The 25,844-nt window shown below is 41.9% G+C and overlaps 1 protein-coding gene and 1 long non-coding RNA gene across 6 annotated transcripts in view; one reads left to right on the top strand and one right to left on the bottom strand.

Annotated features, from left to right (window-relative positions):
• Positions 1–25,844, top strand: part of NIN (ninein) — a 112,294-nt gene that overhangs the window by 65,095 nt on the left and 21,355 nt on the right. For 3 of the 4 annotated variants that reach the window (XM_039534982.1, XM_039534984.1, XM_039534983.1), the window contains 15 exons: positions 323–412; positions 3,478–3,625; positions 5,486–5,607; positions 7,230–7,753; positions 8,494–10,563; positions 11,865–11,990; positions 12,933–13,002; positions 14,277–14,492; positions 15,963–16,076; positions 17,741–17,863; positions 18,902–19,015; positions 19,902–20,048; positions 21,477–21,656; positions 22,818–22,967; positions 25,005–25,106. In XM_039534982.1, coding sequence (XP_039390916.1) covers positions 323–412; positions 3,478–3,625; positions 5,486–5,607; positions 7,230–7,753; positions 8,494–10,563; positions 11,865–11,990; positions 12,933–13,002; positions 14,277–14,492; positions 15,963–16,076; positions 17,741–17,863; positions 18,902–19,015; positions 19,902–20,048; positions 21,477–21,656; positions 22,818–22,967; positions 25,005–25,106 — 4,296 coding nt within the window. The remainder of the gene's footprint in view (positions 1–322; positions 413–3,477; positions 3,626–5,485; positions 5,608–7,229; positions 7,754–8,493; positions 10,564–11,864; positions 11,991–12,932; positions 13,003–14,276; positions 14,493–15,962; positions 16,077–17,740; positions 17,864–18,901; positions 19,016–19,901; positions 20,049–21,476; positions 21,657–22,817; positions 22,968–25,004; positions 25,107–25,844) is intronic. The other variant, XM_039534985.1, reaches the window with a different exon arrangement.
• LOC120403640 lies at positions 4,719–25,061 on the bottom strand. Of its 2 annotated transcripts, none has more exons than XR_005597634.1 (3): positions 24,894–25,061; positions 11,202–11,344; positions 4,719–5,931 (listed from the first exon to the last, which is right to left on the bottom strand). It is a non-coding gene; the product is annotated as an uncharacterized LOC120403640 (long non-coding RNA). The 2 variants fall into 2 exon arrangements; XR_005597635.1 differs by having other exon boundaries at positions 11,299–11,344.

Genomic DNA, 25,844 nt, shown 5'->3' with positions numbered 1-25,844 from the left:
ACGATTCCTACATTTAAACAGGTTTCCCTTTCAGGATAGTTACTTTTATAGTTGCATTATATATTATTGGCTAAAAATAAAAATACCTACTGGAACCGAAGTTAGTGAAATGAGAATGCGGGACTGTGAAATAACAGCTAGTCTGTTGCCTAGGAAATTGTTTTGATCTCTTGCTGTCTGTCCCTTCTGACAGTATTTTCTATATAAATAAATAAAACACAGCCTGATTGGAATGCTTGGGAATTGGGGCCTGGCCTTGAATTCTGCACCAGGATTATTCACAGTGGAGGATTAACTAAATTGTTTTCATGCTGCGTTGTAGTTCGGCGACCTTGATCCCAGCAGTGCCGAGTTTTTCCTGCAGGAGGAGAGATTGGTACAAATGAAAAACGAGTATGAACAGCAGTGCAGGGTGAGTGAATCAAAGGGTTGGGAGACACCAACTTCAGTACTGGATCTCAGTTCTGTACTTAACGCATCATTCTCCTAGGAATCGAGAGCCATGTCTATAAGATGCAGGTGAGTTTGCTATTCTATAAACGAAATACACCTCTACCCCGATATAACGCTGTCTTCGGGAGCCAAAAAATCTTACTGTGTTATAGGTGAAACCGCATTATATCGGACTTGCTCTGGCCTCAAGCATTTCCATTATTAATAGTCAGCAAACATGCTTGGCCCCACTCCCTAGCCGACCTCCACCTACTTCCCGCCCCCTGACTGACCCCCTCAGAACCCCCGACCCATCCAAACCTCTGTTCCTTGTCCCCTGACCTCCCCCTCTAGAGACCATCACCCCCCAGGATTCCCACGCCCTATCCAACGCCCATTCCCGTCCCCTGACTGCCCCGCCCCCAGAACCTCCGAACCATCCAACCCCCATCCCCTGACCACCCCCGAAGACCCTGGGCCCCTTATCCAACCCCTTGGCCCCGGCCCGGCACCCTTAACACGCCACTCAGAGCAGTGTGTTGGAGCCTGACATGCTGATCCGCCGGAGCGCGCAGCCCCGCCCCCCAGAGCACTGCTTTACCGTGTTCTATCGGAATTCGTGTTCTATCGGGTTGCATTATATTGGGGTAGAGGTGTAATGGCCCCCCTTGTTAGACCAATGCAAGCCTTTTGACCTAAAAGCCCCTCTTTTAGCTGTTGCTTTTTAAGGAAAATGACCATGACAAAGGGGAGTACCTTGATTGATAATTAAGATTAGGATATGAAGCGCTAAGCTAGCTTTTGACAGCAGCAGCCTCTTCTATAGGTGCGGAGAGAATATTTTCTTCATTTCAGTTTAGTCAACTACTTCAGTTCATTGACTAGCTCAGCAGTTCTCAAACTGTGGGCTGGGACCCCAAAGTGGGTCCAGACGCCATTTTAATGGGGCTGCCAGGGCCAGCATTAGACTTGCTGGGACCCAGGTCTGAAGCTGAAGCCCAAGCTCCATCCCCATCCGGGGTGGTGGGGCTCGGGCTGCAGCCCTCTCTCCCTACACCCAGGGTCATGTAATAACTTTTTTTGTCAGAAGTGGGTTGCGGTGCAATGAAGTTTGAGAACCCCTGAGCTCATTCCAAGTTAAGAAACCTATTGTGAGTTAAAGCAGGAAAGCTTGGTTTTTTTGTGTGTGTGTTTGTTGTTGTTTTTTTGCTTCGAATATGTGAATAATAACTAGGTGTGAGAGGATGAGATCTATTAGTTCTAAAATTTTGAAAGACATGGCCAGAAACAATCCATTCAATTCACTAACTACAGATAAAATTACTTCTTTTGTTTAAGCAGCAAAGAATCCTGTGGCACCTTATAGACTAACAGACGTTTTGCAGCATGAGCTTTCGTGGGTGAATGCCCACTTCGTCTCTTGCATCCGACAAAGTGGGCATTCACCCACGAAAGCTCATGCTGCAAAACGTCTGTTAGTCTATAAGGTGCCACAGGATTCTTTGCTGCTTTTACAGAACCAGACTAAAACGGCTTCCTCTCTGATTCTTTTGTTTAATAAATCAGTTAGTTTTAAATGCAAAACATGTTTTGATCAATTTTCCTTATGTATCCAGCATATTTAATTTTAAAATGCCGTTTTTGTGCATTTTAGTTGATTTTAAATCTCCATTCAAATAGAACTGGAATACTAGATGACTGTTTTCCTGCAATCCACACATTGCAGGAAAAACAATCATCTAGTAAATAAGAGATGTATCATTGATCATTTTCTAACATAATTAAGAATATGAATAAATGCAAGTTATGCTACACAACTGCTTAAATAGGTTTCTAGATCTAGTATATCCTCCTGGTTAGCAAAAGGAAGTGCCAAATGTAGCGAAAAGGCTGTGTTCAGTTGTTTTACTGATTACCAACCAACCAGACTCAATGTTTCCTTAGGTAAATAATAAAGTACAAATGCAAAACACAATTACAATTAAATCAAGGTTTTCTGCTTGCTGATTTAAATCATGATTTACAACGCTGTGATTTAAATCAACCCACCCTGATTCAAATTTCTTGTAATTTATGCCCCCAAATATCTACTCTAATTTGTCCACTTTCTAAGGACTGCTGTGGTTGCAAACATTCAAAGCAGAATGGATGAGCCTTCTTGTTTCACAGGGAATGCCCTGATTTTAGATGACATTTAATCCACAGCAGTACTGTCACTCTGCTACCATTCTGGGATTCCACCAATTTGGGAGCTAAAGCCAAAAACCCTGTAGAACTAGGTATATTCATACCTGCTTTCTTTCAGATGATGTCTGCAGGCCAAATATTTGCCCCTCCATGTTCTTATGGGAATATGCAGCCCACTACTTTGAAGGACTGTCAGCTCTGAAGGTGTTGGGGAGGAGATTGGGGGAGGGAAATTTCAGTGTTCATTTCGTGGACATTTTCCAAATGCACAGGAATTAGTGTACATGCATACTAGCTCAGGTACTCATTTGCCCCAATAAACGCTAATGCCGTGTGCTCAGTGCATTGTATGTGGCGCAGAGCCAGGATATCCTGTTGGCCACTGGACAAAAGTAACAGATGGTAAATGAATTAATGTGCAGTGAGGGCATCACAGCCTGTAACTTTCATATCCAGGTCACAGCAGAAGGGTGGTTCCCCTGTGAGTGGTTGCAGATATTTCACGGTTACGTTCGAAAGGTTCCTACGTTGTATCCTGGGTAACAACCAATGGGAAGCAGGCCAGGATGTAGGGTATGAAAGCTTCATATGTTTCCTACACGAAGTGTACATTCAGTATGAATGTGCTGATAGCTCAGTGAGTAAACACACACCTCGGAGTGATCTATGTGTGTTGGAACTTGGAAAAGGACAGCCATAGGTCTTGCGGATGGGAGGATAATTAGTGCTGTTCTTAGGCTACTGCAAGATTTTTGGCAAGTCAATCTCGTAAAATAAACCACTCTGAATGTCCTGTCATGTTGCAATATATCTGTTCCCATGACTTGCTCTATTTCATTCTGGTGTGTTTTTACTCAGGAGATGCAAGACCAGATCGATGAACTCCAGTCTGAGCTGGAAGAGTATCGTACTCAAGGCAGAATATTTAGGCCTTCTTTGGAAAGCTCGCTGCATGAGGAGTTGGACATTAAAAATGGAGGAAGTGGTGGTGTGGAGCCTGACCAAGGTAAAGGATATTTCCTCTAGGTTTGTTTTGGAGTAGGCTCTTCTGCTGTATTCTAGTGGAGGGATATAGGGATCGCTCAGCTCTGGAAGTTTTTGTGACCAGATGGATTAAATGGGAGTTGATATGCCAGAACTAGGCACAACTTGAAACTTATTAACATAAGGAAATCCCAAACAGTCAAACACTTGGAGCAGTCCCCCCACTGGAATTATCAGCAGTCGTAGGAGGGCAGGATATTCCCACAACACCAAGTCAACTGTTAATTCGTTTATGAAATCTAAAAGCCAGATGGTGTTTATACAATTGCTCTAAGCACATCTAAAAGCCGAAATAATAAGCTATTGCAACACACAGCATGAGCATTTGATCAGAATACTCACAGAAGGACTAAACCCAGAGGTACTCAAACCCGTGTGGGCGGGTCCAACCTGGTCAGGCAGGTACTAGTAAGGAACCCTTTAAGAGCTCCGCGTTTTATACTGACAAGTGATGTGTTTGCCAGTTGCTATCTTTAGTTAAGAACCAGTCTGGGGCAGTTTGAGGTTGACTCCTTCGCCAGCTTTGAGCAGACAAGATTTTATGGCTCAGCCTTCTCCTTGGGGATGACATTGATGTGTTAGGGGTCACTCCTGGTGCAACACAGAACCATGTTTTCTTTATTGTGCGAACTAGAGGATGCCATTCCTGATGATGAGAGGCTTCTCTTTCTTATCAGTCACATTTTAAGCGCAGCATTTTTACAACTTATCTCGACACTTAAATTTTTCTCCCTGTATTTTCAAAGCCTTCCCATGGCTGCTAAAACCCATTTATTTTCCTTAATCTATAAAACATGTATATTTTCCTTCACTAAACTAAAGCAACTTAACTCTTTTGGTACCTATCTAATCCTGCACCATCACGACCACCATCCCAGCAAAGCAACATGAGAACAGGCAGATGGTGATGGGCCATTTCTTTTAGCTCTGGTCTACACTGGGGGGGATCAGTCTAAGTTACGCAATGTAGCTGAAGTCTATGTACTTAGATTGACTTACCATAGTGTCTTCACCGCAGTGAGTCGACTCTGCCTGCGCCTCTTGCAGTGCTGGAGTACAGGAGTTGACAGGAAAGCACTCGGGATCGATTTTATCACATCTAGACTAGACGCGATAAATCGATCCCCGCTGGATTGATCACTGCCTGCTGATCCGGCCGGTAGTGAAGACATATTCTTAGTGTGGTGCAGCTGCTCCATGCCAAGCTGCCAGCCGAGCCAGGTCCCAGAGCTGACCTATCTGGTCCAGGGAGAATTGCTCCATTGTAAGGTGGAACCTCTGGTGACATGGAGCTGGCATAGAGATTTCAGCTGTACTGGTGGAGAGGGAATGGCTCCAGTGCTTGTATGCAGCAATGATTCTTGGCTATGGCTTCAGCTGGCAGAAGTCAAAGATGTCTGAGGGCTATTCAGATTGCCACTGGGTGATGACGCGTGTGCCTAATGACTCCAGGATAGGGAGAGTGTAGAGGTGAGCTTAATGCAGGGTTTACAACACCTCCGTCCTCCCCTTCCACCCAAACCTGCACTGTGGGCAGTTCAGTGAGAGCCCAGGAGTGGGGCCCCCATTCTGATATTTAACCTCAGGGGAAGTGTTGCCGCTGGAGAGCAGTCAGTCACTGTGTTAAGCATTAAGACTAAAATGAAAGCTTGGCATTGCTTTGCCCCAGGTGCCTCGGGATGGTTTAAGCCTGAGCTGGGCTGTTACAGAATCCTGCTGTAGTAACTGACATCCATGAGTCTCAGTAAATCCAGGAGAGCAGGTGGTGAGGTGCTTTGCTCGTCACTTGGGGCTTCAAGAAAACACATGCTTTTTTTTTTAGGGCTTGGTTCTGAAGATTGCAATCCACTAAATATGAGCATAGAAGCAGAAATGGTCATTGAACGAATGAAGGACCAACACCACAAGGAGCTACAGCATCTGAAACAGGAGCTCAAAGACACAGTAAGCTATCTTCATTCACAAATAAAGCCTCGGAAATTCCCTCATCCCCTTCATGGTTCCCTTGGAAGGGGCGTGGCCTTGGCTGTTCCTTTTCTTGCTGCCATTTGACCTGCAACCCCCAGTGGTTGGCCTCTTCTCTCTCTCCTCTGTTCAGCACAAGTGCAGCGCTCACCCCCTGTGGTTGGGAGGGCAGGACACCTCATGAGGCTGTAGTGTCACAGCCACCTACCAGCAAGTAGAAAAGAGTAACGCCTTCCTGCTGTACACTTGGACTCTTGGTCTGTAGAGCACAGGAAACTCGAGTGGTGCCCCCAAATTCGTCACCTGAGTAGTTGGAGCAATTGGAACAATTGTTAATTTGAAAAGCTGTTGGATGGAAAGTTGATAAGTGAAGTTTAAGCAGCCTGGCAATGTCAAACTGTGGCCCAGGCTGTAGTAGTGTGGGGATTTTCAGACTATCTCCTTATCCCACCTTCCCAGCTGAAAATAATCCTAGTTTGCATCCATTCATGACTACAGTACAACTCTGTAAAAGGGAGTCTCAGCGCCTGTCTACATTACCTGCTGGATCAATGGGCAGCGATCGATCCAGTGGGGGTCGATTTATCACATCTAGCATACATGCGATAAATTGACCGCTGAGCACTCTCCCATCAACTCCAGTACTCCACCATGGTGAAAGGCGCGGGCGGAGTCAACGGGAGAGCGTCAGCCATCGACTTACCGCAGCGAAGACACCGTGGTAAGAAGATCTAAGTACATTGACTTCAGCTACATTATTTACGTAGCTGAAGTTGCGTATCTTAGATCGATTCCCTTCCCTCAGAGTGTAGACCAGGCCTCAGACACGGTGAGTCTGTAATTTAAGAAAACTGATGACCCCCACAATTGGGGATAGGAAGCATGGAGGGAAGAGAGATGACAGTTGCTGCTTCTGGAAATCAGTTTTTCCTTGAAGAGCAGATCTCTTTTCTTTTGCATGGTTTAATATATTTACTTTCTTGGTGACTCAACAATGAAAAGCTTAACTGAAGGATTTTGAAAGTGTGGCTGACTAAAGTTAAAACAGGACCACAAACTCTGGTCTAGACCTTCCCTTCCTGACTCATGAAAATCAGTTGAGACCCTGCACATTGTCTACGCTTTCTTTTGTTGGTTTCCCAAAAACATGTAACACGAATTTCATTTGTATATGTAAAAGCAGCAAAGAATCCTGTGGCACCTTATAGACTAACAGACGCTTTGCAGCATGAGCTTTCGTGGGTGAATACCCACTTCTTCAGATGCATCTTCGCTTCTTCTTCTTCTTCTTCTTCTTCTCCCTTGCATCTGAAGAAGTGGGTATTCACCCACGAAAGCTCATGTTGCAAAACGTCTGTTAGTCTATAAGGTGCCACAGGATTCTTTGCTGCTTTTACAGATCCAGACTAACACGGCTACCCCTCTGATATTTGTATATGTGTAAATATTATCCTTGCCACGTTTAAGAAATCAAGCTGACTGCTCTAGCATTCCTATTCTGCTTCTGTGGGGAAAGGCCGTTTAAGATACTAATGTGCAAATGAGAATATTGCTCCTCTGTAAGCTAGAAAATAAACCACTGCATTTTTCTTTTAACACAGATGAGCCATTATGAAAAACTAGTTGAGACTAAGGCCCATTGTGAAAAGGAGCAAGAAAATGTGGCAAAGAAATATAATGAAGAGAGGCAAACCATGGAAAAGCAAATAAGTGCCCTTAAAACCCAAATTGAAGCACTCCAGGGAGAGACAGTGATGCTCAAAGAGGAACGAGAAAGGATTGAGTGTAAACGTAATGAGGAGAGAAACGACTTACAGATGAGCTTTGATAAGGAAAAGGCTAATCTCCAAGAACTGCTGAAGCTAGGACATGAGGAGAAGCTCCGGGTTAGGCTGGAGCAGGTACAAGAGAGCTTTAACCGAGAGCGGGAGGAGCTGGTTCAGAGCGGTATTTGGATGGAAGAAAAGATGAGAGCTCTGGTGCAGACCCTGCAAGAAGAAAAGGGGGAGGTAGAACGTGGTTTCCATGAGCAGCTGAAAAGCCTGACAGAAAAGCATGCTGTTGAGATGGAAGAGCTACAACACAAATTGCTGGAAAAACACCAACAGAAACTCCAAGAAGAAAGGTGAGACAGCACTGCTTGGGCTATCTGCTAGGCAGGTTCGCTGAGACTGCACTAGTTCAGATGTTATTCCTGATCTTTAATCTGTTTTGACTCTTCTTTAAAGTTCTAATAGTATAAACTATATTAGAAGAACTGTTTTTATTGTTATATGTGAATCTGTTGGTACCCAAAAGCCTTTTGTTCTGTTTTTTACACTGGATGCTTAATATTACTGGTTTCAGTTCGACTGCAGATAAATACAAATATAAAATCAAACTAGTTAATAGGACCTAAAGTTAATTGGTAAATCCCATTCAGTGTCCATGCCCTTTACATTCTGTGTCTTTATTGAATGAGTTTTTTAAATTACTGTTTGGGTTCTCAAACCCAAGAGCTAAATCTCTGGCCCAGAACCTGAAAGTTGACCAGTTCAAAGAGACCCCTTGCTCTCCTGTGAAGCATTATTGAGAGGGTTCCACTCACGTGAATCAGCTGGTGCCTATTTTTGGTAAGACTGCCTCTGAGAATACTGCATGAGTTATGTTCCTTGCCAGGCGAGTAGATTTTTTTTTTAATCCCAGCAGGTTGTCTCTCTTAAATGTAACTCTGGGTCTCAAAAGAAAAATCCAACTATTGAATATATTGGCCTGAAAAGTGATTAAATGTGTAAATTTCAGTTGTTTCGTTAAATAGTTTGAAAACAGACATATTTTCCAGAAATGGGAGAGGTTTTAGTAATGTGTTATGTTGACCATATTTAGGAAAAAAATGGAAACTGAGTATAACAGAAGAACATCTCAAACAGAAACTCAGTTTTCTGTCAACAGACAAACAATTGTGAACAAGTATGAAGAAGCACTACGAAATCTTGAAGAACGCTACCAACGAGAACTGCAAGAACTCACCGAACAACAATGTGAGGAGAAATCTCAGTGGGAATTTGAAAAGGATGAAATCATCCAGGAATGCGCTGAAGCCCAAGAGCAACTGAAGGAAATGCTGGAGCGCAAAAAGGCCATTTCTTTTGTCCTAACACAGGAGAAAGAACTCCTAGAGAAGAATTTCAAGGAGCATGTGAACAAGTTAATGTGTGAAAAGGAACAGCTCCAGAAAGAGCTGCAGGACCTGAGAAATGCTGCTGAAAAACAAGAGGAGGAGTTGCATAATAAAATATTGCAGCAGCAAAATGATCATGAAAAAGAGCTAAAAGACAGAGAAGAACAAATGTCTGTGGTAGAGGAAAAAAGGAAGCTGGTTAGCCAAAGGCTTGAAGTGCTTGAGACTGCATATGAACAAGAGAAATACAAACTGAATTCCAAACTTCTTGCTTTAGAGGGTTTAAACAAAGAGACCCATGAAAGAGCAGAAAAAGAGAAGGCACAGATGAGTTTGGAAATCGTAAAGCTTCAAGAAAAAATAAAGAAATTGCAGCAGGAAACATTTGATTTTTCCAAACTGCAGAACGATTACAATGCCTTGGCAAATGAATATGCAGAAGTGAAGAGCAAGGTTTCAGCACTGTCTGGTATGCAACAATTGGAAGAGGATGGAGAGGTGCATGAGCAGGCTCTGAAGGAAAATGTGAAAATGGCTTCTGAGGTTGTCAAGTTACAGAGACTGGAGCAAGAGCCATGGAAACTTTCCAGTTTTGACCAATCAAATTCTGAGATGGAAGAATCTCAGGTGCAAGACAGGATAGAGCAAATTGAGGGTGGTAATCTCAAAAATCTGCAAGATGGTTGTAAAGAGACAGATCACGGAGCATACTTGCTTGTTCTTTCATTGTTGGAGGCTAAAACTAAGGAGCTTGAAGAAATGGTTGAGGCTTATTCCAGTCTAGAGAAGATGTATGAAGACACTAAGGTAGAGAACCATGCCCTGAAAATACAGATTGGTCAGCTTCTGGAAAATATAATGATATTGGAAGCAGAATATAATGAAGCTAATGACAAGAAGCAAGATCAGGCTTCCAAAGTGTCTGTGCTGGAAATGAAACAGACAGAGCTTGAGAAAATCTTTGAGGCGGTTCCCAAGTTGAAGATGTTCTATGAAGATGTTGAGAGAGAGAAGGGATGTTTTCAGGAAGATAGCAAGGTGGCAAAAATAACATCTGATCATGCTACCGACCATAAAGTTTCTAGGCTACAGACTGAACTAAAGAAGGCTGAGGAAATAACTGAAGCTTCTCTTCAACTTGAGCAGGTCTGTGGAGCAACTAAAGAGACTGGAGAGCTGAACAATCTAGTACCTCAGCTTTGGAAAAAGATTGAAGAGCTAGAAGAAAGATCAAGGGCACAAGCTACACTTCTATCATTACAGGAAGAAATCCAGCTAGAAAACAAGGGCCTGAAATCTGAAATGATAAAGTTGTTTGAACAAAATAAAAAACTTGAAGAGGATGTACCAAGACTTACAAGCCTGCAGCACAGGTTAGAAGAAAGTAATCAAGAAAGTGTCAAACTCAGGCAAGAAAAAACACAGCTCCTGGAAAAAGTTAAGGAACTGGAATATTCCTGTGACCAATCTGCACAGGAAAAGATAGAGATGCACAGTGAGAACTTAAGACTGCAGCGCAGACTTGGAAAACTGGAAGAACATACTTTAACGTTTAAAGTCCTGCAAGACAAACATGGCCAATGTGAGACCACGATAAAAGACCTGGCAATGGAGAAACGAGAGTTACAAGAGCTGAGCAGGAAGTTGAGAGAGAAAGTTACTTCTCTGGTTAAGCAAAAAGACATGCATTCTCAAGAAGAAAAAGAGTTGAATTCAACAATACATGATTTGCAAAGCACATGTAGTGAGCTGCAGCAAAAAGTTGAACTCCTGAGGTAATGTACACTTTAAAAAAATTGGGACATATTTGTGCTCCCCCCAAAAATCTAACTTTGCTGCTTGCTGTGCTTAGAAAACTAACCTGCTAGCATTCGTTGACTGGCATGTCACTGCTACTGACTTCCTTATGCTTGCCTCACATTAACAAGTAGATTAACCGAGACTAGAAGATAATGCCTTGGATTCTAATGACTAGTAAGAAAACTACTTTAATGTGGATTATGAAAGTTTGTAGGTTAATTTAATCTTCTGTGCTTCTAAAAGCAGCGATGGTAAAGCAAGAGTAATTTTGTCAATTGTTCAGTTTGATTGTATGTATTTATTCTTGCAGAGTGTATTTTAGTTGATAAGTCTCAATGAAACAAACATTTTAATGTGAAAGAACATTACTGTAACTTCTTTGGAGTGCTTTCAACTTTCATACTAATAATCTCTCCACTTCTCTTGCCTTAGTTCTTGGCCTGTAACTCAGGGTGCTAGCAGAGCTGCAATTTTCTAAAATGTTAAAGTTAATACTAAACAATCTTAGTAATTTTCTCAAAATAGGAGTACTTAAATCCTTCAGAATCCATTAAGTATGTGATATGGTAAATACCAGCATAACTAAGAACACATGTAGCTCATAATAAATTACCTTCATTTTTGTTGAAATTTAGCAGTTAAAGAATTAATTCTCTTGAGATTACACAAAGTGGTTACAAATGGCTGTTAACTTTGTATTAAATTCTTACGGGAAGCCTGGAATGACCCTTTCAAGTGTTGCAGCATGTCTAGATCCTGATATAAAAGCACAAAAGAAAAGACAGGTCAAATTCTGCTACTTCTCATGCTGGTATTCCCATTGTATTGAACTGCTGTTCCTGAAACAGATGGTCTAATACATTACAATATGCAAAGTGCGGCAAAACAATTGCTTTCAAACTGTCTGAACTATTACATTGTCTTCAAAGCACGTTGCAAACAAAAAGTTCTGTAAAATTATACACTGAGATTTTTACTGGATTGCGGAGGCGTAATTTAAATTTGCAATCACATTTCATTGTAATAGACTTTTTTTTTATTATTCAATTTGTACATGAAATTAAAACAGCACTTATGCAATGCTCTGGGAGGTGCTCTTAGTAAGCATTACATAAAAGCCATGTAAATTCATCTGTATGATATTTATCAACGGGAAGTTCTGCTGTTTTAGTTGTCAGAAGTAATTTGCCTTTTGTAATGAGTGTTTTCTACCAGTGGAGCTGGAAGAGGTACAAGAACATTGGTGTGTTTCAACTGTCTTGTCTCTGTACTGTAGATGTGAGGCTGAGAAGCTCAGAGAAGAAAATGTTATTCTGAAGAATGAAATAACTCTGTTAAATGAGGAAGGTCGTGTTTCTAACCTGAAACTAAGGGAGCTAAATGGATCTCGAGACGAAATGTGGTAAGAATACGAAGTGGCATATGTTGCATGTGCTTCCTGGTTTTAACTGCAATGCAAACAAGAAAAACGGCATCCTTATTGCTGTTATGGGATGTAGAAAGTCCGTCTCAAGGTTCTCTAGCTTGTTAGAAATGTTGTATGCCTTTAAAATGACAGCGATTCTTTCCAGTGACAGCACTTATTCGCTGTAGAGTTTTGGCAGCATATGAGCTCATACCAGCCTCTGCTTGCTCTGTATGTCGCCAGAGAAGCACATCACCTACTAAATGATCTACTGAGCGTATGTACTAATGCTGTCCGTCCCCTTGCTTAGCGGCAGAAACAGCGGTCCTGTGTGCACTTGAGAAGGCAGGTGGAGGAGCTGTCTGCCGACGTGGTCCACAGGCCAAGCACTGTGCAGCTGTTCACATTGCTTAGCAGCCATGACTACCTGCTTGCAGTAGCCTTGTTGCTTCTGATGTGCCCAAAGACCTTTACCATGAAAGTGTGGGGAGGGGAAAGGAGCATTTGCATGCCTTGATTTCCATCTCTCTCCTGAAGGACTGTCAAACATGTGGTCCTTGGATTGCCAGAGCCCTCCAGAAAAGAAGGGGAAGTATTTCTTGGACCACGTGCATCAGTCCCTGAGGAAAGAGAGGGAAGGCAAGCACTGAATGTGCCTATGGGAAAACAGCAGTTCCCTGTCTTAAGAACATAAGAATTGCCATACCAAAGGTCCATCTATCCCAGTATCCTGTCTTCCAACAGTGGCCCAGTGCCAGGTGCTTCAGAGGGAACGAACAGAACAGGCAGCTGTTGAGTGCCTTTCTACTACTAACCAGGAATTTTTCAGCCATGACCATTTCGGATGGAAAGATGGTGCATTTTGAAACAGTTCTAGCACATGGCATATCTGAAAAAAACAACTGTTAACCATACTTTTGTTCAATGTCCATTATTTAGGCAAAAAATAGAGGCTATAAGAAAGGAGAAGGTGGCTGTGCAGAAGATGGCTGACAACTTGAGAAAACAGGTATGTAGACTAAGGCTTCCTTCTAAATCTCTTCTGTAAAGAGACATTCGATGCGTAAGGTAATTTCTGCCCCATAGTTTAAATGTCATGAAGGCAAGAGGAGATGCACCTTGCATACATTACAAAATTCAAAGATATTCTAAATTGACTGTAGGTTCTCCTTCACTGGTCAGTATTGATTAAAGGTTTCCTTGACATATTGCGTTAGAGGTAATTGCACACTTTCATTACCTAGGTACTTGGAGTAGTTTTCAGACTTTTGAAGGTGTTTATTGCATTATTCAACCTGGAAAGACTTCCTAATGAAAATACATTCTTCTATCAGTGTAACTCCTTTGCATAGGGGTGTCCCTGAGTGCCATGTTCTACCCCCCTAACTCTCTGTGTAGACAGCACTCTGTTGATGGGAGGGCTTCTCCCATTCACCTAACTACTCCCTCTCAGGGAGATGGAGAAGCTCGCCCGTCGGCATAGGTAACCTCTTCACTAAGTGCTTCTGCAGCGCAGCAGGAGTAGACAAGTCTTCAATTTTAACAAATGTCTGTCTTTGTCTCCCTGGTGGGTACTGCTCTGCAGCACCCAGTGGGAAATCTTAGTTGTATTTCCAGGGCTGGCCTCTCTTCCCAGATCAGTTGGGCATAGAAATGCTTCCAGTGCTGGATATTTCACCCCCAGAGACGCATTAGATTTACTTGCATTAATTACAGGCTCTAAAATTTTTAAGTAGAGTTCTGTACAGTCATCACAGGTTAAGAGTAGTAGGTTTAAAAACAAACTCAACAGGTTTTTATTTCTTTATTTTTTTAAGTTGGTGCCCTTTTTTAATGTTGCCTAGAAAATGCTGCTTGCATTTATCTTGTGGATGAGACTCCTACACCCCTCAAAACATATGTCCTCATGGCAAAAGAGGGATTGATGAGTAGAGATTTGTCAGTCACAGCAAACTATCATGAAAGTGAACTGCATTAGAACGTGGCGCTGTTTGGCTTGGCTTAAAATTTCTTCATAGAATGATTGATTGAACAAGACAGATTACAATGAGAGCAAATAAACGTGTATGTTACTGGAGTTCTGATTGGCTTAGGTAGAATACTGCTCTTGGGAAAGCACAGCAGTATAAGTAGGTCATGCCATCATATTACAAATTAGAATCTGGATAGGAACCATTCCCTTTGTATGAAAGAAATACTGTACTGTGTATCTAATTCCTAAACCTATTATTCAGTGCAGGAGAGATTTATTTAGTCATTTCTGATACTTCCTGTTTTAATCAGGTATCAGATTTGAAAGCCAGGAACCAGCAGCTTGACTTTGAAAATGCAGAACTTAGTCAAAAGAATTCAAAAAACCAAGCAGACGTGCAAGATCTTAATCAACGACTGGCAAGAATCCTCAGGCAAAAAGAAAAGGAAGTGGGGAAGTGTACACTGGAAGAATGGGAAAGGGAGAGATCGAAGCTGAAAGAGGAACTGGAAAACTGTCAAGTAAAGGTACAGTGTAATACAGACGCGCCCCGAGTTACGTAAACCCAACATACGCAAATCCGAGCTGACAGAAGAAGTTCTGTAAGCTAGAAATAAGAGGGTTTTGGGGTTGTTTTTTTTGTGTAATGGTAATAAGGTAATAATTGGAGATATACCAATCTCCTAGAACTGGAAGGGACCTTGAAAGGTCATCGAGTCCAGCCCCCTGCCTTCACTAGCAGACAATTTTTTTTTGATCCCCTAAGTGGCCTCCTCAAGGATTGAACTCACAACCCTGGGTTTAGCAGACCAATGCTCAAACCACTGAGCTATCCCTCCCCCCAATGGTCGGAGATATGTTTCCGACTTACGCAAAATTCAAGTTAGGCAAGGCGTTCCGGAACGGAACCCTTGCGTAAGTCGAGGAGTGTCTGTACCATTTCATGGCTAACGGTGTGACACTGCTGAATTTCAGGAATGAACACTATTGCACCCCCATGACACTAGCAGCCATGCTCTCTATCTCTTAACAGTGCATAGTCTTTCCAAACTGTTCTTTAAATCCCATCTGCAAACATGGGTGTTTGTAGAAGTGGAGACAGGGCGGGAAACTGAGCCAGAGGGTCTGCTCTTTGGCAGTGTTTAAAAGGGGGATTGGGAAGAACGAATCCTAGGGAATGCTAAGAGACCGTGGCGCTCTTGTTTTCACACAGTTCTAACATAGGTATTTTGCTAGAGCCACTATGGCCTAGAGCAGGTGTGGGCAAAATTTTTGGCCCAAGGGCCACATCTGGGTATGGAAATTGTATGGCAAGCCATGAATGCTCACGAAATTGGGGGTTGGGATGTGGGAGGGGGTGAGGGCTCCAGCTGGGGGTGCGGGCTCTGGGTGGGGCTGAGGATGAGGGGTTGGGGTGCAGGAGGGTGCTTCAGGCTGGGACCAAGGGGTTTGGAGGGTGGGAGGAGGATCAGGGGCAGGGGGTTGGGGCGTGGGAGGGGGTCAGAGGTGCAGGTTCCGGGCAGCACTTATCTCAAGCAGCTCCCAGAAGCAGCGGCATGTTCCCCCTCCAGCTCCTACATGGAGGCGTGGCAGGACAGCTCTGCACACTGCCATGTCCACATTGGTTCCTGGCCAATGGGAGCTGCAGGGGCCGCGCTTGGGGTGGGGACGACGTGCGGAGCCCCCGGCTGCCCCTACACATAGGAGCCAGAGGGGGGACATGCTGCTGCTTCGGGGAGCCATGTGGAGCCATGGCATGCGTGGAACGGGGAAAACCCCTGACCCCACTCCCCGGCGGGAGCTCGAGGGCTGGATTAAAATGTCTCAAGGGTCGGATGTGGCCCCCGGGCCGTAGTTTGCCGATCCCTGGCCTAGAGTTTGCCCTGTGCCATTGCACAGACTGTCTCCTGGATTGGTCTTTTGTGTGATCTTGAATTTTTCCATGAAGGCGGAGTTCCAGTTCAGTTAACGTTTCATTTTTTTTTAACTTTCCCCAGTCATCAACTCTGGTGTCTTCTTTGGAGACCGAGCTGTCTAAAATCAAGGTTCAAACTCGTTTACTGGAGCAGGAAAACCACCTCCTCAAACAGGAACTAGAGAAGACCAAACAGGTAAAGACAGTCCCTGTTCTAGTCCAGACTCTGCAGATGGTGCATTTATACAGCTGGCAGGATGGTTGCTCTTAGCATTTATATTCTGCTCTCCTGACTGTGTTTGAGGTAATTAGCTTGTTTGTACAGGAAGGCAATGACAAAAGAGAAATGCAAGTATCCTTGCAACGATGTCCCAATGTGCACACGGCTGTTCATAAATTTGCTCTGAAGGCAGTAAAGACTGTTGTTCCCCGTAGTCTAACACCAACAGATGTTCCAAAGCAATGGGCTTTGGGAGCCCTGTCTTGGCAATGAATGGGTAGAAAGTACTATTACAGAATATGGCATTTTATCCAGTTGTGATTCTGTAGCAGCTGGTCATATCCACATGGTCTCCCAGTTGAGGATTAGTCAGTTCCAGGATGCCCTCTACAGGAGACTTCTGATTGCCGCACCAATTGATGCCTTATCCCTAGAAGGCTTCAGTAGATGTAAATTTTACTGGAAGTGTTGGTATGATTTCATTTAAATGAACAACCCAAGTCACATTAGAGCCAATGGAATCATGCTTAACATATTGTGATCTCAAATCACTGGAACTAAAGTTGCCATCAGGGTCGGATTATTAACCCTTTTGATCTGGACTCCATGAACTCAATTTCATTCTCTTGCATGACTACAAAACACATCTTCTTTAAGACCGAGTGGCTCTTTACACACCCAGGCACTGTCTACACTGCTGTTTTTAGCGGTGTCGTGTCCCGCAGCGGTACTGGAGTCTTACTCTGCCGCACGGAGCATTTTAGCTTGTGTTCGTGGTTTTGTAAAGGCCGTTGTGCTTGGGTTTTTCACTTTTTAGAAATATCAGAAGCCATAAGCCCCTGCTCAGCCATGGTTTTGCTGGAGAACCTCTGGCAACTCTCCAGAATGTTTCAGCTCCAACCCATTAGTTGCAGGTTGGAGGGTGTTGAATCTTTAACAAAGGCTTTCTTTATCCTAAGCCAGGGGTAGGCAACCTAAGGCATGTGTGCCGAAGGCGGCACGCAAGCTGATTTTCAGTGGCACTCACGCTGCCCGGGTCCTGGCCACCAGTCCAGGGGGCTCTGCATTTTAATTTAAATGAAGCATCTTAAACATTTTAAAAACCTTATTTACTTTACGTACGACAATAATTTAGTTATATACAATAGACTTATAGAGAAAGACCTTCTAAAAATGTTAAAATGTATTACTGGCATGCAAAACCTTAAATGAGAGTGAATAAATGAAGATTCGGCACACCACTTCTGAAAGGTTGCCAACCCCTGTCCTAAGCATTAGTCAAAGTTACATGAGCATTAACAAAAGCAAAACAGAGTTTTAAACAACCCGACTAAAAATGCTGTCCCCTCTCAATTACTATACTTTCACTCTGTTTGCTGTTGTGATGTCTTGCTTTTAGCATACAGGTGGAGCAGTTTTCAGAAAGATGTGGAAAAACAGTTTGTTGAAATTGACTGTAGCTTTCCCTTAAACCGAGGCAGGGACTGTATTTTTAAATATATTTGTACTATGCCAAGCATGAAGAGGCCCTGATCCCTATAGAAATAGCTGTCTAAAATGTTTGTGAATAAAGTCATAAACAGCAGCAGAAATGCTACTTGATAAGATGACAAGATCTGAGGGATTTCTGTCTCCCACAGCTGCCCAGATGTCCTGATCTCTCTGACTTCCAGAATGAAATTTCTAGTGTAATAACTAAAAATGAAAAGCTGCTTAAAGAAAAAGAAGCCCTCAGCGAGGAACTAAACAGATGTGTTGATAAGGTAATAAGAACTGCAAACGCTTACCCATATCCCAAACCACTTGCTGTATCCAGCCCTAATTTCTATACAGTACATTACTCTGTGAAATAACTTAGCTAATTTCTTTTTCCTCTTACAGTTATGCCAGACAAATGTGTGTCTGGTACTATTTCAGTATTTCTGTCTGGGCCTTCATATGCTCTGCACTGTTTGGAATTTGCTGCAGAATCAAATTGTAGCAAATTTGTGCTCCAGAATCTAAGCTTTCATTTAAAAAAATGTGGGTTTCTAGACCTTGGGGTTCGTCTACGTGCAAATTTTGCACTGGTTTAATTTAAGGGTTGATTTAAAATCTTTTTCATTAAATCAGTGTAAAAAGCTATGTGGATGCTCTCGTTTTGGGTTAAATCAAGCTTCTTGTGATTTAGTTTGAGCTTTTTGATACACAAGCTGGCAAGGAAATAACTAATTCAGTTACAATTCACACTTTGTTATTTTGGTGCAAATCTGAGTGAAGACTCTTACATTCTGGACTGAGTGTCCTATTTCAGTTTAATTTCAACATTTTTTTTTTCCATACCAGAAACCCGGGGATTTTGATGCAGAGCTTAGGTCCAGTTCAGCCTGGAGTACACCCAACCTTGATTGTACCATGGACTCTAGTACATGTAATAAAACCACCTGTCAAAAAGGCAGCCGGCAACACGATTGTATTTTCGCTGTAACCCGCGCCTTTCTTTTCTAAACTGGTGGCTTAGAACTCAAGCAGTGTAACTAGCATGCAAATTGGATATATTCTTTATCTGAAACCCCATGCAGCTCAACTCTCATCAAAGTCAACATGAGCTGGAGAGAGAAATCCCAACAATACTTTGCTTACAGACTAGTGGCATCCGACGAAGTGTGTATTCACCCACGGAAGCTCATGCTCCCAAACGTCTGTTAGTCTATAAGGTGCCACAAGACTCTTTGCTGCTTTTACAGATCCAGACTAACACGGCTACCCCTCTGATAGTGGTACATTGTCATTCTATATATTCTTCCTTGCTCTCATTTCAGGTAGCTAAAGTGAACTTCTTAGAGAATGTTATTGCCAGCTTGAAGCAGGAGCAAAAGTCCTGGGAACAACAAAGTCAGACACTGAAAGTGCAGCTCACAGTCTCCCAGGAAAAGGTACAGTAATACGTTTTGTTTTGATCCTTCTGAAGCATAGACATTTTTGTTAGCCCCTTGGACCAGGCAGGAGTTCATACCAAATAGTCCTCTCGTCCTTTGTACATAGGTGATATGCAATTAATACCTGGGACATTTTGAGGAGCTCCTTTAGTGAATTTATCACAGGGGCGAGTGAACGTGTAACATGTGATGGGTAAATTTCTCCCTGGGGGGGGCGGGAAGGGGTAGCTGTGGTTTCACTTCTATTGTTAGATTCCCCTTTGCTTCCGCCTGCTTCCCAGTTCCCTGGTATACCTGTAAAGAGAGATTCTGCACTAGCCAGTACAAACACCACAACATTTTCCTCTCCTGCTGCTGCATCTCTTCTCCCAGCTGGCCTGCCGGGGGAGGAAAGGAGAAGAGGCAGCTCACTTGGCTGACAGCAGTTGTGGTACCATAGTTGCCCTGGATTGCCAGGAGTAACCTCGATGAAATCCTTCACACTTCCTCCTTGAGCAGGAAAATATTACAGGAGGGGAAGGCAGATGCAAGACTGTCACATTCAGTGTGTTATGTGGCTGGTAACTTGAAATGGCAGCTCAAGTCATCTGGCATCTTTCTGGAATAGCTGATAGAATTATGATTTTTCTTCTTCACCTCTTCCTTGTCAGGCAGAGATCCTATTCATCCCCCCATTCATTAAGGATCCTCGATGATCCTCGCTATACTCCTATTATAGGCACCTCCACAGATAAATCACTGTTGTACCAAATTTATATACTGAGTCTAAATTCACTGTAGTCGAACTGTTTGTTTTATTTTGCTTTGACCAGCAGGCAATCGCTAAGAATTTCTGTTCCTTCATTGCAGCAAGGCTAAAGCTGTCCTTTCTTGTGCATTTCAGGTCCAGAGTCTAGATGAAGCTCTACAAAATATCAACCTTCAAATGTCACGGCTAAAATCAGACCTCCGGGTGACCCAGCAGGAGAAGGAGGCTCTGAAACAGGAAGTGATGTCAGTACACAAGCAACTGCAAAATGCCAATGATAAGGTAATTCTTGAATAGTACCTTTAGCATACTAGCATGACCGCAAAATAACCTTTACAGGTTTGTATATCCCAGCTTATTGATTACCCACAAATTTCAATTAAAGGAATTGCAATTGCTGCTTTTTTTTTTTTTTGGAAGCCAGTCAGAGCATCCTACATATTTTTGTTGGCTAAGAACATAAATAATGGTAGAGTTTTGAGCAAGTAGCAATTACATATTTCATTGTGGACATCTTGGGAATAATGGAAATCTAGTTCCCTTCCCCACTTTGTTTCTTAAATACAAGAGAGAGACCCCAATAGAAGTGTAATAAGATAGGGATCACAGAAGGCTTTTATCTGGGTACCCTGCAGCCTTCGATTTCCATTATAAAGGCTTATAAAGAACAGCACCTTCCAGTCAGGTTTCTTCGCAGAAGTCTGAGTAGAAGAAGGTTTAGTCAACTCTTTCTTTACTTCATCAGTCTAGTCCTTGTATTCAAGTAATACAAGAGGACAAAAGAGCATAGTTAGTTATCATCCTTTTTGTGAAGTTATTTGTTCATCATAAGTTTTAGCTGGTCCTCCATAAGTGTAACCCACACTCAGATCTGTGGTAACTTTCACTTAAAATAGACTTAAAATCTAGTTATGTGGGTGTTCAGGCAGGTTAAGATCAATCAGAACCTCCTGTTTAAATGATCTTTCTCGTTAAAAGGGATATTTTGATGCTGCCTCAGAGTAAACTTTCAAAAAAAAACAAAAAATCTGTACAGTTATTTCCACTGTTGACTAGGTATAACTACAGACTTTCTAGACTGCAGTTGTCCTAACAAGTGGAACTAATTGGGAAATAGGCTCAATTTTCAGTTACACTGTGTCCTTTCAGAAAAGAGTTCATTATAACAGCCTGTCACTTTACTTTGTTAATAGATAAGAAACACTAATACTTGGGGAAGGGTGTAGGGAGCAATCTTGTAATCACTATCATGATTTGCTTGCATGGTTTATATTATAACTGTGAAATACTTTGTGTCCACATGGAAAAGAGGTATGAGACTTTTTTTTTCTGAATTTTTAGAACCAGGACCAAATTATATCTATAAAACTTCATGCTATTACTTGCCTGATGAGGCTTGGAAGTGGGGCAGTTTGCTTGATTTTTATAGTTGGGCTAAGTACACTCCTATTAACCTATTAATTCTGACATTTAACTGGCAACTTGTCATCTGTGGTTTCAGCTAAGAGGAAAACCCTCTTGGGGTTTTTTGCCCTGTGATTAGCACCTTGGTTATTTGAAAGAAACTGAATGTGGGGAAGCAGGAAAACAGAAATTCATTTGTAAATATCAGAGTTTACAGAGTTCCTGGTAAATGCAAAATCTTTCTGAAGACAGAAAATATCTGCTTCTTTGTTTAAGGCCTAACCCTGCAATTCTGTCTGTCTTAAGAATCGGGTTCTAGAACTGGCTGTGCATTCCTCAGGGCTGCAGAACCAGCAGAAGAAGCTGCACTGGGATGAACTCGAGCAGCTGATTAAACAGGAGCAGCAGCTGCTGAGACAAGAGAATGAGAGGCTCCAGAGAGAGGTCCAGAACACTAAAACAGATCTAACTCATTCCAGGGAGAAGGTAACTTGAGAGAGTGAACACTCTAATAGATAGTGACTGCATGCTAGGCAGAACCCCTGTGATGATGCCCATTTTGCAACTTGTAATATACAAAAAAAAATGATGCTCACTGGTTTTTCACAGAAATATCGCAGTAGGATTGCATAACAGGGTTGCTACCATCTCCTCAAACAATGTTACCTCTGCTAGCGGAAGCACTCCTCTGTCAGCATAGCTGTGTCTATGCTGGGGATTTGTTGGCATAGCTAGGTCAGTAGGGAATGTGTGGTTTTTCACACCCCTTACCATCATAGCTGTTTGGTATAAGTTTTAAGAGTAGACCAAGGCTTATGAACTTTTTTGTTTTAAAAACAGTGCTCCTGTTTTAGGGAGACTTGATGGTTGAGAACTCATTGTGTTTAATATAACCTTAATAGAAAACTGCTCTAGGCTGGCTTGTAAATTAATTGAAAACCATTAAACTTCCTTTTTAAAGAAGACCTTTACTGCAGTGGCTCTCAATCTTTCCAGACTACTGTACCCCTTTCAGGAGTCTGATTTGTCCTGCATTCCCCCAGTTACACCTCATTGCTTATAAAATCAGACATAAAAATACAAAAGTGTCACAGCACACTAGTACTGAACAATTGCTTACTTTCTCATTGTTACCATATAATTATGATATAAAATAAATTAATTGGAATATAAATTGTACTTACATTTCAGTGTATAGTATACAGAGCAGTATAAAGTGATTGTCTGTATGAAATTTTAGTTTGTACTGACTTCACTAGTGCTTTTTATGTAGCCTGTTGTAAAACAAGGCAACTATCTAGATGAGTTGATGTATCCCCTGGAAGACCACTGCATACCCCAGGGGTACATGTATCCCTGGTTGAGAACCACTGCTTTACCAGAATTCACAAAAGTTTTTTGGCTCCCAGTAGTAGGGAGAAGGGCGGACCCTGTTCAGTTACTTTACTAAATGTATAAAAATAAGTAGAAAATATTGTGGCTAGGAAATAGGTTGGTAACTTACATTTTAATTCAGTTCTAATGCAAATCAAATGTCAATGATCGGGTCAGTTTGGATATGCTAGCCAGTGGAATCTTGACTAGAAAACAGATTCTTAATGCTCTGATGCCTTTCTGTGTTCCTTGTTCAAACTGTGCTCTCATTAGATCCGGCAGTTGGAATCTGCGATCCTTTCCATGAAGCACCAAAAACATCAAAGCCAATCTGGTATTGTGAAAGCCATAGAGCAAGAGAAATTAAGCTTGAAGAGGGAGTGTGAACAGCTTCAGAAGGAATTGTCTTCTGCTCACAGGAGGGTTAGTTTCAGACTGTAAAACAAATAACACTTTTTCTGGCTTCAGAGCATCACTTAGTTTTGCTGCAATGGCATTTGATCAGATGAAACACTATAATTTTACTCAGCTACATCGAAATCTTCTTTGTGAGTTGTGTGCTGCTCTTGTGAAATCTGATGGAACTTGGGCAGGCACTCTTGGGTTTTCTGTATATAGATAAATAGGTGACATGAATGGTGTAGGTGTGCAACATTTTACATATTTATGGTGTCTGTGTCCTGAGTGAGGTTCTGCAGCCTGTCCAGCATGATCAGGATGGGTCTCTCGAAGCCAGGGGTCAGCAACCTTTCAGAAGTGCTGTGCCGAGTCTTCATTTATTCACTCTCATTTAAGCTTTCGCGTGCCAGCAATACATTTTAACGTTTGTAGAAGGTTTCTTTCCATAAGTCTATAATATATAACTAAACTATTGTTGTATTTAAAGTAAATAAGGTTTTAAAAATGTGTAAGAAGCTTCATTTAAAATTAAATTAAAATGCAGAGCCCCCTGGACCGGTGGCCAGGACCCAGGCAGTGCGAGTGCCACTAAAAATCAGCTTGTGTGCAGCCTTCGGCACTTGTGCCATAGGTTGCCTACCCCTGCTCTAAGCACTTGCTCATCTGCATGCATGAAATACTGTCAGGCACAGGTCCTTAATTCACGTTGAAAGCCACATTTCTTGTTCCACTACTGAAATTTCAGAATACCAGGTTACACTCTGGGCCTTGTGTAAATATTTATTCTGTGTAGACTACAGAGAAATCTGAGAAAAATTGACCCTCAAAGCTCACCTGGCTATTGCTTGCACTCTCTGTTTCCTTCCCCTTGGTGGGCAAAGCTAGCCTGAAAATGGAAATTTTCCTATGAAGCAGAAGCATTATTTTTGGCTTTTGGCGTGTCCCAAGCACCCGCCCATCCTGCTCACAAGAAGGATGCATGTATAAAATATTCAGTGTGTTGAAAGTAAAACAAAGCCAAATCAGAAATGAAGAGCATTAGCTATTAAGTTTGGCTCTTATTGCTCTGGGAGGTTTGCAATTTACCAAAGCAAGACTGCAAGGCTGTTAAGTGGTCAACCTGTCCTGTTCCTGACAATGAAAGCGAAACCTGAACCTGCTCAGAGTAAAGTGTAGAACTGGAACTTTGGCCTTTTTTTTGAAGAGTCCTTGGATACGCCGCTCTTGTATCCCATGAGATTCAGAACCTCTGTTATTTCACAAGTTCTTCAATGTGCAGTTTCGGGGTTCTGCCTTTCTACATCAGTCTTCGAGATGGTTTCCATTTATGTCAAATGTGTTTAGGATTAGTCTGATATTGAATACTTGAGAGAGTCCTGGGACCAACATTGCTATAACATTGCAAACATTGAGTACTTGCTTACTTACTCTTTGTCTCCTTACTAGTGGTTTTTCTTGAAGTACTGAGATATATGGTTTAATGTAGATGTTATTAAACAAAGTGGATAAAACCATAAGCCATAAGCCATAAACCATTTCTTTTTTCCTATTAACTTTTTACAAAATCTTGTGCGTACGTACATACATGTACACACAACAAAAACAACTGACATGACGTAAACTATACATAAATTTCTCCTAATGTGTTAACCATTTCCTACCTAACCGTAACTATGCTTGAAGTATTTCATTATATAGAATATGAATGGTTAAAATATAAATTAATTATTTGTATTACCCAGTTTACAAACAGTTTGTTTATAAAAGTCCAGTTAGTTTTAAATCTTCTTATGCCTTATTCTTATTTTATGTACAGAACAACTGAAGGGGGGTGGAAAGGAAATCATTAGAATAAAATAAGAGAAGCGAACTTCAGAGGAGGGAAGGAAATGGGCAGAGAAGAGTGGAAAGCAGAGGACAGGCATTTAATAGGATTATTCAGATACTTACAGGAGAGCATCTCGTAGCTCTCAGAACGTGTTGTGGGTATTTCTGGTAGATATACAGTTCTTTCCAAGCGAAACAACATTCCTAAGGGAAGATCTTCTTCTCTTTTTACAGATCAGTCAGATGAATTCACTTGAGCGTGAATTGGAAACCATCAATTTGGAAAATGAAGGGCTAAGAAAAAAGCAAGTCAAACTGGATGAACAACTAATGGAGGTACCTTTCAATAAATGTTAACGGTATTGAATAGAGAAGAATTGGGACCAGTATCTATAGATGATGTATTTAAAGATATTTCCCTGGTCTCAGTAGGATAGGAATACGATACATTAATGTGCAAACTTAAACTGATAAGGCTGGCCAGGTAGAAGTCTCTTGCAAATGTCCAGTCACATTCTCATTAATCAAGGAATTATGCTGCATGACAAACGTGCTCCAACAAAAGGAGATGTTTGTCAGAAGTTGTGAGAAGAAACTACAGCTACTTCAGAGTCATGATCAAATGGAAGACAAAGAAGGAGATTTTTTTTGTATCCAAAGATAAGAGTAAAGACTCTCAGTGTTTCTATCCAAACCTTATTTGGCAACATTAGTGTGCAAATTATAATTTTAGGGAGCTATTGATTATAAATGTATAAAACTACTCACTTGTAACCTCTTACAGCTTAATGACTATGCATGTTAATTTTGAAAACTTGCTTTTTAACAACCAAACATCAGACAAATTTACTAGTCCTGCTGGAAAATAGTAACTTTCTGGGCGTTTTATTCTAAATTCCTCCTGCTCCCTTCAAGAGCCAGTAACACAAGATGGGTCATGTGAACAAAGAAAAAGGAAAAAAATGTCCAGTCCTTCTAACTTATTAGTCTGCCTAATTTATATATGTGCTTGAAACAAATTTATGAAAATAGAATTTGAAAGGTTTCTCTTATTTATGATGGGAATATTTTGCA

This window comes from Mauremys reevesii, linkage group 4, assembly GCF_016161935.1.
Source record: "Mauremys reevesii isolate NIE-2019 linkage group 4, ASM1616193v1, whole genome shotgun sequence".
In the NCBI taxonomy this organism is placed as follows: domain Eukaryota; kingdom Metazoa; phylum Chordata; order Testudines; family Geoemydidae; genus Mauremys; species Mauremys reevesii.
Note: the sequence above shows the minus strand (reverse complement) of the source record. Positions and strands in the feature narration are given on the sequence as shown.